The sequence below is a fragment of the Nelumbo nucifera genome, chromosome 1, assembly GCF_055504915.1.
Source record: "Nelumbo nucifera cultivar China Antique chromosome 1, China Antique-T2T, whole genome shotgun sequence".
Lineage (NCBI taxonomy): Eukaryota > Viridiplantae > Streptophyta > Magnoliopsida > Proteales > Nelumbonaceae > Nelumbo > Nelumbo nucifera.
Genome location: NC_142649.1, coordinates 96,078,139 through 96,093,290, shown reverse-complemented (window position 1 = coordinate 96,093,290; position 15,152 = coordinate 96,078,139). Strand labels below are relative to the sequence as shown.

Genomic DNA, 15,152 nt, shown 5'->3' with positions numbered 1-15,152 from the left:
ACCAACCGAGGTCCTGACAGTGGAGCCGATCTCCACCGAACCTCCCAGGGAGGAGGCCTGAGCTGCACACCCCGAGGAGGTCGTAGAGGAGGGCCGCGAGGAGGAAGCTCATCCTCAGGAACCAGAGGATGTATTAGCTTTGGAGGAGCCCGTTGCCAAGCCAGAGAGCGCCCCCACGAGCGAAGGAGAAAGCATCACGAACCACGTGCTCGCGGTGCGCAAGAGCCGGGATGCCGTCTTTACGTGCGAGGTCGCGCGATGGGCTGACATGCCTCCGAATCGACTCTTGGGACTAGCCTCTAGCCACTGCATGGTGGTAAGTATTCAACCTTTAGCTCCACTCTTCTCCCTTTTTTTTTACTTACCTCGATTTTCTTTTGATAGGTCAACTCCGCCCTTCATGCATTGGCCTGACAGTCTACGATCCACTCAAAGGAGGCTCGGGATGCCAAGGTGGAGGTACGAAAGCTCCATCGTGAGCTGGACCTAGCTCGGGGCAAGGTAATTTGGGCTAAAAAGGGGACCGAGTGCCAGAAGGAGCTGATCTCAACAATGACCGAGGAGAAGAAACGACTTCAATGAGAGGTCGAAACCTTGAAGCAATGGTCCAGGAATGAACTCAGATCTTTGAGACCGCCATCCAGGAGGCACGAGAAGAAGAGAGGAACCAGGTCGTTGAACGCTTCAAGGAATCCTCAGATTTCCGTGCTCTCCAGGTCGAATATGGCTCAAGCTCCTACCGCTCTGGGTTTAGGTTGTCCAGGTATCTGGTCCGGAAAAATTTCCCCGATCTCGACCTCGGTGCCATCACGATGTCAGGCTTAGCCCCTGGAGTGGCCAAGGCGGCGAATGAGGAGCCCGACTCGTCAAAGGAGGAGAGCGATGATGAGATCGAAGTGGTGGACCCCTCGGATAAGGCTGTCAGTCCTTCTGCGTGATTCTGGCTCTTTCTTCTTTTTTCCCTCTTTTTGAATTATAGATGTACACCCCAAAGCTATTGAATTCGAGCGATAATGAGATCTTTGTACTCAATCTTTTCATCAATGAAATACAAACTTTTTGACTTATCCTTGCGTAAAAATATTCTTAAGTGTGAGTGACTCCCGATCTGGGCAGCAAATGTATAGGATTCCCAAATTGTCGAGCTACCGAGCTAGATCTGGGCTACTCATTTAGATGCCGGTTGTCGGTTGTCCCTAATGGGCACTCATTTAGATGTCGGTTGTCCCTAACAAGCACAACCTATTGTTATATGCCGAAGTGGGCTAGACATCGTAAGGCTTATACTCGAGCTATCTTTTGCCTTAGGCATTAGAGGTACTTTGCCTATGCCGAAGAGGCGATTAGGACTTATATGCCCATGCCGAAGAGGCGACTGGGTCTTGGGTGCCCATGCTGAAGAGGCGACTGGGACTTATAGGGTGACGAGTCCGTCAATTCAATACTTCAGCCCTTAGGCGTTGGGGGCGACTTATTGTCCACCCTTCTTAATCCTGCCCATGCTGAGGAGGCAACTGGGGCTTATATAATGCCGAGGTCTTTTATTAGCTTGGCACTTTTAGTCCTTAGACTTCTGGGAGTGACTTACAGTCCGCTCTCCAGTTAGACGATCACAGGTAGTATCACCTTAGATTGCTGACGTTCCACGCCTGAGGCACCTGTTTTCCTTCTAAGGTTTCGAGCTCGTATGTGCCTTCCCCAAGCACCCGCTTTACTCAGTAGGATCCTTCCCATTTCGGTCCGATCTTACCAACACCGGGCTCAGGCACCATGACTTTATGAAGAACCAAGTCTCCAACACGGAAGTTTCACTTCTTGACTCTGGTGTTATAGTACCGAGCCACTCTCTGCTGGTAGGCCGCGATCCGGATGTATGCGAGGTCCCGTACCTCTTCAACTAGGTCGAGGTTGGTGCGTAACTCGTCATTGTTTGCCGCTTCGTTGTATGACTCCAAGTGTAGTGTAGGTACCTCAATCTCAACTGGGATCACTGCCTCCGTGCCGAAGGTGAGGTTGAAGGGGGTTTCTCCCATGGCGGTCTTCACGGTGGTTCGATAAGCCCACAGTACACTGGGCAACTCGTCTATCCATAGTCCTTTAGCTCGGGCTAAGCGTGCTTTTAGTCCACGGAGGAAGGCCCTGTTCGTGACTTCCACTTAACCATTTGCCTGGGGTGTGCCACTGAGGTGAAGTTCTGTTGTATCCCCATCTGGCTGCACCAGTTCTGAAACTTGATGTCCTCAAATTACTTGTCGTTGTCAGAGATAAGCACTCGAGGTAGTCCAAAGTGCTACCGCAATCTCAACTGTGATCATCGCAAGAGGTTCGGCCTCTACACACTTTGTGAAGTAGTGCAGTGCTACCACTAAGAATCTCCTTTGTCCTGTCGCTGGCGTGAATGGTCCAAGGATGTCGATTCCCCACTGCGCGAAGGGCCATGGGCAAGTGAGATACTTCAGGTCAGTAGCGTGCTGGTGGTGGACGTTGGTGTGCCTTTGATACTTGTCGCATCTTTTGGCGAGATCAAGTGCATCGGCCTTCATCGTTGGCCAGTAGTGACCCTGTCGTAGCGCTTTCTGAGAGAGAGCTCTGCCCCCCAAGTTTCCGCCACACAGACCTTCATGAGTGTCACGGAGAACGAGCCCGACTTCTAAGGGTCACAAGCAGCGCAAGTAGGGGAGCGTGTAAGATCTTTGGTACAGCCGCCCGTCTATCATGACATACTTGGTTGGCTGTCACTCTACCCTTCTAACCGTGTTGCAATCTGCAGGGAGGGTCCCATGAAGCAGGTAGCTCGTGAGTGGATCGATCCAGCTCGACTCTACTTGTACAACAAGAGCGACCTCTTCTACCCCCCGAGAATGCTAGGTCGAGGCAGGTTCTCTATGTACACAGTTCTCATGGTGTTGTCGCTTGTGCTAGCTAATCGGGATAAGGCATCGGCCTCATCGTTCTTGGATCTCGGGATCTGCCTGATGAAGTAAGATTGGAAATCACGCAGATCCTCTTTGACTTTGGCTAAGTAGGTGCCTATAGTTGGCTCGCGAGCTTCATATTCACCGGTGACCTGGTTGACCACGAGCTGGGAGTCACTGCAGATAACGAGGTGCTTGGCTCTTATTTCGTTTGCTAGAGCAAGTCTGGCTATCAATGTTTCGTACTCTGCCTCGTTATTGGATCCGATGAACTCAAACCGAAGTGCAAACTCCAACTTCACCCCGCTTGGCCTATACAGAATGATACCAGCTCCGCTACCTTGCTGATTTGACAAGCCATCCTCATGGAGGATCCAAGGCTCCTCATCCCAGGTTGGCGTTGCTCTGATCGGGGGATGTGCCGCACTGGTTGAAGCTTCCCCTCTGTGCTCGGGCTCAATCGATTCAGGGACTGCAGTGCTGAAGGTACATTCTGCGACAAGTCGGCTAAGGCTTGGGCCTTGATAGCTGTTCGAGGCTCGTACTAGATGTCATATTCGCTGAGTTCAATGGCCCACTTCATCAATCTATCGGAGACCTCGGGCTTGAGCAAGACTTGCCTCAGAGGTCTGTTGGTGAGGACGATGACGATATGGGCTTCGAAGTAAGGTCGAAGCTTCCGAATTGCGGTGAATAGTGCGTACGCTAGCTTTTCAATCTCTGGATACCTTGTTTCTGCATCCTGCAAAACTTTACTAACATAGTAAATGGGTCGTTGAACCCGATCTACTTCTTTTATCAGTACCGAGCTGACCACTCGTCACTCGGGGAGAGGTACAACTTCAAAATATCTACCTCCTCGGGTCGAGTTAGAACCGGGATACTGGTTAGGTACTTTTTGAGCTCATCGAAAGCGAGCTAGCACTCTTCGGTCCACTCAAAGTCCTTACTCTTTTTAATTGCCTTGAAAAAAGGCAGACAACGATCTGCCAACTTGGACATGAAGCGGCTCAGAGCGGCTATGCGACCGTTCAACCTCTAAACCTCCTTCAATTTACGAGGCGGTCTCATATCTAGGATGACCTTAATTTTGTTAGGGTTGGCTTCGATGCTATGTTGGTTAACGATGTAACCCAAGAATTTACCCGAGGTGACACCGAAGACACATTTATTAGGGTTTAACTTCATGTTGTATTTGCGCAAAATTTCAAAAACACAATGCAAATCTTTTATTAAATTATTTGAAAATTGAGTCTTGACGACCATGTCGTCTACATAACATTATACTTTTTTGCCGATCAGCGGCTCAAAGAGTCAGTTTACAAGTCTTTGGAATGTTGCCCCGGCATTTTTTGGTCCAAAGGACATGATCTTGTAACAGTACAGGCCTAACTCGGTTATGAAGGTCATTTTTTCTTCATTGGTAGGGTCCATCTTGATCTGGTTGTAGCCCGAGTATGCATCCAGAAAGCTCAGCGACCCTGAGGTGCGCCCACCAGACGGTCGATCTTGGGAAGTGGGAAGCAGTCCTTCGGGCAAGCCCGATTCAGGTCGGTATAGTCGACGCACATGCACCATTTACCATTGGCCTTTTTTACCAGAATGGGGTTAGCCACCCAACACTCAGGTAATGGACTTCCCTGATGAAATCGGTTGTGAGAAGCTTCCCGACTTTCTCGTCGACTACTCTCCAGCGCTCCGGGGCTAGGTTGTGTTTTTTCTGTCTAACGGGTCTAACTACAAGATCAGTGTTCAACTTGTGAGTTATTATTTTAGGATCTATGTCGGGCATCTATGCCGCGGACCCCGCAAACACATTTAAGTTTTCAAGTAAGAAGCTTACCAGCTGAGAACGCAAAGGCTCCTCAATCGATGCGCCGATTTGAAGAGTCCTAGCTAGATCTTCTGTTGAAACGGGTATAAGGACCGTCTCTTCTATCGGTGAAGCTCGCTCCTCAGTGTACTCCGTAGGTCGCTCTAGCTCGAGGTCATCTGCTATCTTGGTTTTCCCTTTGAGGGCGGCGACATAGTATTTGCAAGACTCGAGTTGGTCGCCTCGTGCTACCCCTACTCCGAAGTCCGTAGGGAACTTCATGGTCAAGTAATAGGAGGGCACCACTGCGTGAAGAGCGTGGGTAATGGGCTAACCTATAATGGCGTTGTACAGGGAGGGAGTCGTGACCACTAGAAAAGTGTGGTCGAACCTCGCAATGCTAGGCCACATACCGACCTCTACAGGTACTAAAATTTGCCCCAAGGGCCTGATTTCCTCTCCGTTGAAGCCTACTAGAGGAGGTTTCGCGGGCTTGATCTCGCTTTCTGGGAGCTGCAACTTGTCGAACGCGTCCTTGAATAGTATGTCTGTCAAGCTTCCTTAATCGACCAGGGCACGCTTCACTTCAAAGTCGTTGATTCTTATTTTTATGATGAGCGCGTCATCATGGGGGTACTGGATCCCGCGTGCATCATCTTCGGTGAAGAAGAGGGACTCTTCTAACCTTGGCCGCTTCGGAGGATTCTGCTCTTCTCTCTCTAACTCAAGAGCCGATGTCTTCGCTGCGGCTAATGTGCAGCCCGCGTTAATTGATCCGCTGATGATCATATGGATTATTCCTCGAGCCGTCCTTTCTTCGGGCAGCTGCCTCTACGGCTGCTCGCTCTGCCTGTTGCTGGATTCAAGAGCATCTCTCCCTTGCTCCCCCTATCGATCTGTTTGAATTTTACTTTCTTTTAATACAAAATTTTTGAGGTATTCGCGACAGATGAGTTCATCGATCTCATTGCGAAGATTTTTACAATTCTTGATGCTACGACCGTGGTCCCTGTGAAAGTGACAATATATATTTCCATTTCTAGTATTTGGATCCCCTCTCATCCGAGGTGGCCACTTCACATAGGAGGCATCCTTGATCGCCATAAGAATTTTGCCTCGCTTTGCATTTAAGGGCGTGGAGTTCGTCCTTTCAACTGGAGGAGTTCGGAAAGGCTGATCTGGTTTATTTCCTCCTCTAACTGGTTCATCCTTCTTCCGCTTATTATCCCTGTTGGTTGAGGTTTCACCTTCTCTTTTCCTCTTTTCTGGTGGATTCTCGCTTTTTTTGTTCATCTCTTCTTCTGTTCCGATGAACTGGTCAGCGATCTAGAGAAACTCTGTGACAGCCTTAGGCTTGTTGGCAACCATGTGCCACTTGAATTCTTTGTGGGTGATGCCTCTTGGTGCGGCTGTGAGTCTCACGGCAGAATCTAGGTCGGGGATCTGCAAGCACGCGTCATTGAAATGCTTGATATAACTCCGAATTGACTCTCCCTCCCTCTGGACTATCCTGAGGAGCCTTTCTTGGAACCTCGGGCACCTCTTGCTAGTGATGAAGTGCGAGGTGACGACCTGCACGAACTGCGCCCAACTTTTAATTGTCTCGGGCGTGAGGTTTCTGTACCATGTACGAGCCACTCCCTTACAGGTTGTGGAGAATGCAACGCACATGCAGGGTTCATCAGCCCCGGCGCTAGGTGCATCTGGGACTGGAAGGAATCCACGTGATCGTTCGGGTCGAACGACCCGTCGTACTTGTCCAGGGGAGGTACCTTGAAGTCTTTGGGCATTGAGACGGTTAGGAGCTCGAGGGATAAGGGAGACGGCACGGAAAGGAGTGGAGTGGTCTTCATGGTTCCCGAGCTCGCCTTTTCTTTGCCTTTAGGCTGTTCGGGCTGACTTTGAACTGCAGCTCGGCGAACCTTACGACGCCACTTCTGCTGCTTCTTTATTGGCTTCGCATTAGTGCAGCTGGCTTCTGTGTTGTCAGGTACTGTTCTTGCAGGGAGCTGCTTGGAGTGCTGGCGACAGTTGCTGTGGACTAAGGGACCTTGCCTAGTGTCCGTGGCCAGAATCCCAAACTGGTTTTCTACAAGCGGAACTTCGAACTGCGAAGACTGAGGTGAAGCGGCTCTAGTGGGCTGGGTGTCTCCCGACCTATTCACTTGTTGTGAGGCGGGAGGAGTAACCTGTCTCTCCCTCCTGCCACGGGACGAGACCTGGCTCCCAAGAGGGTTCTGGATCTGGGAGGTCTCTCTCCGGCGAGGAGGGAGTTCGCTCTGGCGGCGAGGCTTGACTTGATGTGTCGCTGAATGCCGAGGTGGAACCGACTGCTGATTCTGTGGCAATGGAGGGAACTATTGCTGGTATTGTTGCTAGTAAACATGATGTAGAACTTGCTACTGGTACAGTTGAAACTGCTGGACCTACTGCATTTGGGCTTGCATATTCCGCATGCAGTGCACCAGGTCGTCAAGTTGATTTTGTCCGACCACCGGGAGAATAACAGGCCCGGCTAACTCCGTGCCAGTAGTCGTAGTAAGACCGGGGGTGGCAAGTGTTCTTCGGAATGACTGGGTGCCGTAGGCGGTGAATCGGGTTGAAAGTGAAAGTCCCCAAAAACTGGCAAAATGCTCTCGAAACCAATTCACTTGAGTGAGATAGAGGAGAGTGCAATTTTGAGTGTAGGGGTGAAATTCGGAGATCTACGAAGGAACGCCAAAAGCGAAGGCAGCTGTCTGGGTCCCTACCGACGCTGGGGTGCGAAAGCATGGGGAGCGAACAGGATTAGATCAGAAGGTTCGGCGAAGGTTGCACCCACCGTAAGAGGGAGTGGGGTATTCACCGGTGCAATGACCTGAGGCACGTTTAGTGTGGGGACCCCGTCCGCAGAAAGAGGTACGGTAACTGCCCAATGCACACTGTTGGGACCTAAAGTTGCCCCCCAGAGACGTTCATGTCAGCGTTCTGTCCGGCGTTACTAGAAGATGCCATGGAATCTAAATCTGGAATGCTTAGTGGAAAAAGGCTTTTTGAAGTGTTTCCCACAGACGGCGCCAAATGATGTGACGGATTCTGGCCACGTATCATTTTTTTTTGGCTAAGTACCTCGTCATCTCGTCTACTCCCAAGTGGCCAATGACTCAGGGGCTGAAGTGGAGCTCCCTGCATAGCGCAACCCAGCTGCTTTTGAGCTGAAGGTGATCTGACTACCAGCAACGACGGGAACTGAACCGGCTACTCCCTACTGGTGTTGATCCGCTCATCTTTGTGGGCAGTGGGAGCTGAGGGACCTGCACGAAGTGAATCAGAGAACCTTGGGGTGTTTACCCGACGAGGTCACTCCGATGGCTAAGTCAACACTTAGTAGTGAGCTGAAATTGATATTAGAGAATGGGAGAGCTAGAGAGCAGGGGTTACCATCCTTCCTCTCGCTCCTAGGGGGTGAGGCCTTTATATACTAGAGTCCTCGTGGGTTTGGTGGAGCAGTTCCTGGATTCCCGCTGTGATGGGACCTGCTTTCGTGTTAGGTGGGGATAAAGCCACCAACCCATAAGGTGGCCCATTTCCGCCTAAATTGGGGAGTGAGTGAGCTAATATAGTCGTTACAAATCACAATCCCGTAAAAAGCGGGGTACGGTGGTGAGCTCCCCGGGGTTGTCACACGATCGTCGGTCTGACTAGGAGGCGAGCTGCTTGGTGGCGAGCTGCCTGTGCAGTGCTGAGTTGTCTAAGTTGCCAGGCTATAAGAGGGTGAGCTGCCTATGGCGAGCTACCTGTGGCGAACTGCCTGTGGCGAGCTGCCTGTGGCATGTTGCACGATGACGAGCTATCTGTGGGTGTTGCATGGTGACAAACTGCCTAGTGGTGAGCAACCTAATGGCGAGCTGCTTGTGGCGAGCTGCCTGTGGCGTGTTGCACGATGGAGAGCTGCGTAGTGGCGAACTGCCTGTGGCGAGCTTCCCTGTGGCGGGCTACCCGTGGCGAGCTACCTGTGGCGAACTGCCTGTGGCGAGCTGCCTTGTGGCGGGTTGCCCGTGGCGAGCTACCTGTGGTGAATTGCCTGTGGCGAGCTGCCTGAGGCGAGCTCAAACTATCTATCTGTCAAGAGGCTGCACTTAATTGGTATGAGGTGCTAGGTGTCATAATATCATTGAAGGGCCAAATCCGCCCTCATCGCGGTGCGATGGGGTTAAATCCGCACGGGAATTCTATTATCCAGATCCGGATAATCGGATTCGAAGTGGAATAGGATATCGGACTTTCGGATTTCATTAACGGCCTTACATCCGGTCATCCAGCCACGCATGCGCGAACATGTGCACTAACCATTCTCCACGTCAGCTTCAAACACGTGAGTGCCACCTGTCATCCAAATTGTGAAGTATCATTATTGGCCCACCATTCCACAGTTATTTATTCACGTTTTGAAACTCGGAAAGTTCTCTTCCCCCGCCTACTATCTCTCATCCATGCGGCTCCACGCGGTATTAGGTATTAGTTGTTAATGTTATACAACAAGCCAATTACCCAAACCCAACTCGACGAAGGGAACGGAGCTGCTGCAACTCCGTCCCACAGATAGTGGTGTGTCAGAAAATCTCTCCCACTTCAATTATTCTCTCCGTCAATAATGAGATAGATGTATGTGCCTCAGTGACTCATCAGTGAGTCATTCAGTCACCTCAGGACTGTACGCCTTCCCCGTGCTTGATGGAACTCGGTGTTATCACAAACAGGAAAACACTACTTTACATCCCATCCTTTCAAAATAAAAACCACTGGATTGAAATCTTTTCTCTCCAGTGATGCACCGACATTCCACATTCCAATCCAAAGACGCATTCCATTTCTCAGGCTTTCCGCTCAAGAATCTGGATGCGTATAAAGAAAGGGGGGGAGGAGAGAAGGAACTAGAAAGAATTCCAGATGAAAAAAGGGTGACAGCTGGCTACGTGAATCGAAAAGCGACAAAGCAGCTCTCGAAGACTGGCTAACTACCCAAACTGCTTCCGTTTATGGGATTAATACGCGATAAACAAGTAAAGGGCCACGAGGGCGGCCAAACCAAAACAGAATATTATGGATAACTTCCATTTTGTTGTTTTCTCGATCAACGTCAAACTCCGTTCAAAATATTCTGAACAAACCGGTAAATGTTTCGTCTCACGTGAGATTTTCCAGCCTGTCTCTGGGCCCACCAGACGTGGACTGACTCTATTCTCAGCTCTTTACTCGGGGCGGTTGATTCAACTTTTGAGCCGTTTGTTTCCAGCAGTGAAAACAAAGCTATTGATAGATTTTAAAGTTTAAGCACTATGCACTAACCCCCCTCCTCCCACCAGCTGTAAGCCTGTAACGTCTCCAACGTACGCCCTTTTGAATTAATTAAATTAAATCGCCGTTCTCCCCCTATGCTAATCATATTAGGGTCTAGTCTAGTCTATTTATTAATCTACCTTCAACTGATCTGGTGTTGCGCTTACTACTTCTACTTTACCATTATCCATCTTCAGTCTTCACATCTGACGGCCAACATCAACTTACTCATGGACTAGCGTTTTACTTTTATCCATCCAAACGCTAGAAACCGATGGATTAATGGATTAGGGCATAAACATTTAATGGGTTGCGGGTCAAAGTCAATCTTGGCTGATTTGTTGTACTTGTGTGTAACAAACTAAACTAACAAAACATTGAGATTGAGTGTCGATCACATGGTCGAGATCATCCGAATCGGTTTGAGTTTATCTCTTTGGGTGGGACCCGCCGAGTAGTACTCCTTACAGTACTGTTGTAGACCACAGGTTGGGGTTGGAACAACTTTTTCAAAGCCCCACGGTCATAGACCATAGATCAAAGATCAAACCCAACCCCCAGTGAGTCGCGACAACTACGCTCATAGGAATGGAAAGCGTATAAAATAATCGAAAAGAAATTCGAGAACAGGGTGCGCATTTAACACACCCCGCAGTACTCATAAGAGAGAGAGAGAGAGAGCTCTACAGTCTACACCTACACGAACTCCTCAGTCGGAGTCAGTCCTCACGAAAGGGGGGGACCTTCCAGGAAGGGACGATGGAATGAAAAGCCTCTTCCCTTCCTTCCCTGCCCGCCTGCCCGCCTGCCCGCTATATATACATCAATTCTTTACCCAGTCGACTCATTCTATCGAGCGCCGCCTGGTTCGGAGTTCACTCAACCCACACCAACGAACGAAGAGTACTCGAAGAGTCGAAGAGTGTTGAGTTTTTCTCTCTGAAGCCAAGATATGGAAGCATTCAATACTTGCTCATCTTCGTCGACGTCGTCGTCCGATTCGTCCTCGTCTGAGTCTTCGCTGCCTGGAAAGCAAGTGAGAGCGATAAGTAAGTCGGAGAGGATCAAAGGACCTTGGAGCACCGAAGAAGACAAAATTCTGACCCGACTCGTCGACCGATACGGCGCCCGAAACTGGTCCCTCATAAGCCGTTACATACCGGGGCGATCCGGTAAGTCGTGTCGGCTGCGGTGGTGCAACCAGCTCAGCCCAAATGTCGAGCACCGTCCCTTTTCTCCCGCCGAGGACGAGACCATCTTGGCGGCCCACGCTAGGTACGGAAACAGGTGGGCCACCATCGCTCGCATCCTTCCTGGTCGAACCGATAATGCCGTGAAGAACCACTGGAACTCTACGCTTAAGAGGAGGCAAAGAGAACATCGACAACCCGTCGGAGATAATAATAATAAGAATAATGGGGGTCGGAACTTGGAGCTGGGATCCCCGTCCGAAATGGAATCGGATCCGCTGACCACTCTGACCCTTGCGCAACCTGGGGTCAGTTGTTCCTTGCCGGAGCGGCGAATGGAGAGCTTTCCGGCGGAGTTCTGGGACATGATGAGAGAAGTTATTGCTAGAGAGGTGAAGAATTATGTGTCGTCGTCGGTGGCTGAAACAGTAGGGTTACCAACCATAGAAGGAATTCAGGGCGTGTCTCTACACTCTACAGGGCGATATTGAGTTAATTAATTAGTTGTGAATATTAATTACGGGAAGCAAAACAAGCGTTTCCTTTGAACCCATGATGACGAGGAAGCAATACAATTTCAGGCCTTGGTTTTCTTCTGTAATCTTTTTTATTTTAACATTATGTATAAATCAAGTTTCTTCAATTTCGAATTTTCAAATCAATATTTCTGTTTTATATTACCTGAGCATCAGAGATTTTAGCTTAGATGTGGGGTTTGTTGTTCACGGCTAATGTTAGATTAATCTTCTGAATCCTAGTGATATAAAGTTAAGACTGTAGTTTGTTAAATCTTAATCAATTTATTTAGAATTTATGTAGATGTAATTAACTATTGAGATGCAGTTCAACTGATCTGAACTGGTGAAGGATTAGACCGACCGTGGGATCGCAGTTTCCTTGGCTAGGTGTAGGGGGGTAGGAGCATGTTTGGCCAGGCTTCCTCGTAGGTAGCCAGCAGGTGTAGTTGGGAAATATAAATTGAATTGTTACAGCTGGGTTGGGCTTGGACTGGGCCACGAGGGGGGGACACTCATTTATTGCTGAGATCCGTCTAAGATCCTCTACATTATTCAGAATCCAGATATATATACTTGGCAAGGTATGAGGCCATGGACTATGTGACCCACAAGCCAACCTGTCTGGCCCAGTATGTAGTCCCCCCTGGTGACTTCTCAAGCCGTTGAGAATTTGGGATCCACATCCACCACTAGGGAATCAGGAATCAGGAGATGTCAAAGGGGTTAGCCAAATATTTTCTAATTGCCTCCTCGTTTGCCAAGTATGTGTCCTTTCTGGGCCTTTAGTTTCATCACCCTCTTTCTAAGGAACCCACCAGTCAGTTTCCTTGTGCAGAATCAAATTTACTTCAATTGACTTTTTTTCGTTTATGATTGATTGGTTGCACGCAATGTGAACGAAAATAAATGAGATTTGCAAAACGATACTCAACTGTAGTAGATCTTAGGGTCTGTTTGGTTTGCAGTCAAACTTAGAATTGGAATGGAAACAGAAATCCATTGTAATTGGAAATCAAAATGGTTTATTTTTTTTATATGTTTGCTTTAGATAGGAATCAAATCAGAATCATCTGGAATGAATTCTCATTCACAAGGGAGAGGGAGAGAATGGGCATTCTCTCAAATGGAGGAGGAATGTCATTCTAGTAGGAATAGAAATGAGATTCCAGACCGCTATTCCCTTGGAGTTCACATCTGCGCCCCACAATTCATCGGGAGGTGTTTCCAATACACGGCAGTGATGCGCTGTGGGACGTTGTGGGGCACCCCCTCGTGGGGCACAGATCTGAACTCATTCCCTTGAACCAAATGAACCCTTTATACTCTTAAGCCAATAATTCTCTACTTCTATTCCTTTTCTTTTTTACTTTGGACCATGGAGATAGGGGTCTGGACTTGGAATTGGAATAATCCAATCATTTGGTTGGGTGGAATTAGAATCTGATTTCCATTCTTGGTGGAATGGAATTCCTCTATTTAAGAGAATGACTGTTTCTACCTTCCTTGAAAATGATGACCCCAATCCAACCAATCCCAATTCTTGTCTGAACCAACACATTCCAAACTCTGATTATAAGATATTTAGGTTCTGATTTCAATTCCAATAAGACACCCTTAATTTGTATTTTTTAAGCTTAAGAGAACCCACTTTGTGAAAAATAAATAAATAAAAGTGGGGGCAAAGGTTAGGTTCATATCCTATCTACCCCTCCATCATAGACCCCACATTAACTATTGCTGGGGCAAACACACACAAGATTGCAGCTCCACTCTTTGATATTACTTGGGTGTTTGGAGAATATAGAATGTAATTATTGTACCATATTAAAAATCCATGCCAATAATGAATGAATGTGTTCATATCTATCAATATCATTCACGTCATTCATTGGATGGGAGTATCATTTTGACCAACACCATGAAAATAAGCGCAATAAAAGCCCATAGCGTCCAGATACATTCCTCTGTTGGGTTATAGAATCCACAAAATCCAATTAAAAGGTCAACAATGGCTAAGCTCCAAAAGAAGCAATAGGATTAACATATCTCACACTTAAAACAATGAATGGTTTGAAAGATCTTTCAAATATTCTATAAGTGATTCATTTTGATTTGACATCTTTGGACATTACATAATTAATGTTTAATATTATGTGTAAATCAATAATTAATTCTCTCTCTCTCTTTCAATTAGATAATGTTTGCGGGTCAAACCCACGGTGTATGACCAATCAAATACCAATTTCTACAACTTTTCTTAGAAAACTTCAGAACTTCTCTCTCTAAAATATTATAAAGTAGCAAGAGAAAATTGAAGATTAGTACCCTGAATTTTGGTTAGTTTCACGTTGGTCTTTCAACTTTCAAAAAGTGTCAATTTAATACTTACCGTTAATCAGTTATCAGTTATGTGTATCACGTGACATCACATTCAACTTAAATATTTACAAAATGAGAAAGTTATCTTTTATAATATTTTAGAGACTGTTCAACCATTATCTTTTAAATGTTACAAATTAGGGTTTTGTATCTCTCTTTTATTGAAATTCAAAGGACATTTGTATCTTTTTCATGAAATCTAATTTTAGCTAACGATTTTGTATTAAATTAGCACGTTCAGATACTGAATTAACATGTTTTAAAGTTTGGGGATCAAAATAAGACTAGATTTAAAGTATATGATACTAATATGAAATTTTTCCAAATAATTAAATATAAATATACACACAATAAAAAAAAAAATGTTATAATGAGATTGCCCTCACCGTGAGATGTATGAGGTGCCCTCCATTCAATCACCATGTTTCTCGTACATTGAGGAATAAAATGAGTCATGCATTTAAGAGAGAGAGAGAGATTAAATAAATTCACATAGAATAAAAATGATGCAAGTACAATTTTAATGAAACAACAGAAATTTCTGAATGTTTCTATTTCATCGAGAGGGAGCGACAAAACAACGAAGTTTTGTCCAACTAAAACCTATCATTCTTGATTCCTGTCTAAGGAGATAGAGAGCATACCATCAACCCCACCATATCATATTTAACAAAAATCGTGGGAATATCCTTTGGATAAATGCATGGAGAGATTGGGTTTGATAAGAATTGGAACTTGGTTCAAACTTCAAACCTAAGCTGGTTTGACCAACCCCCAGCCTGAACTTTACCCATCCCTTTTAAATTGAGTGAGACTGGCCGTGTGAAGGCACCATATGGGGCATGCCTTATTGTCAAAATTATTGACCAATCCACATCAGCGTCAACTACATGCAAGACATCAGCAACATCAAAACAGAAGATGAGATCATTTCTGGAAGTCTTGATCTGTTATTAATTTCTTTAGCTGTATTCTGTACAGTTGTATCTTGTATTTAAAATTCAAATTTTGTATAATA

At 47.0% G+C, this 15,152-nt stretch overlaps 1 protein-coding gene across 1 annotated transcript; it reads left to right on the top strand.

The window, feature by feature from the left end:
• Positions 1-10,704: 10,704 nt before the first annotated feature.
• LOC104605584 (transcription factor MYB56-like) lies at positions 10,705-11,917 on the top strand. The gene has a single exon (XM_010270409.3). The coding sequence runs from the start codon at positions 11,000-11,002 to the stop codon at positions 11,726-11,728; it is 729 nt and encodes a 242-aa protein (XP_010268711.1). The 5' UTR covers positions 10,705-10,999; the 3' UTR covers positions 11,729-11,917.
• The last annotated feature ends 3,235 nt before the right edge of the window (positions 11,918-15,152 follow it).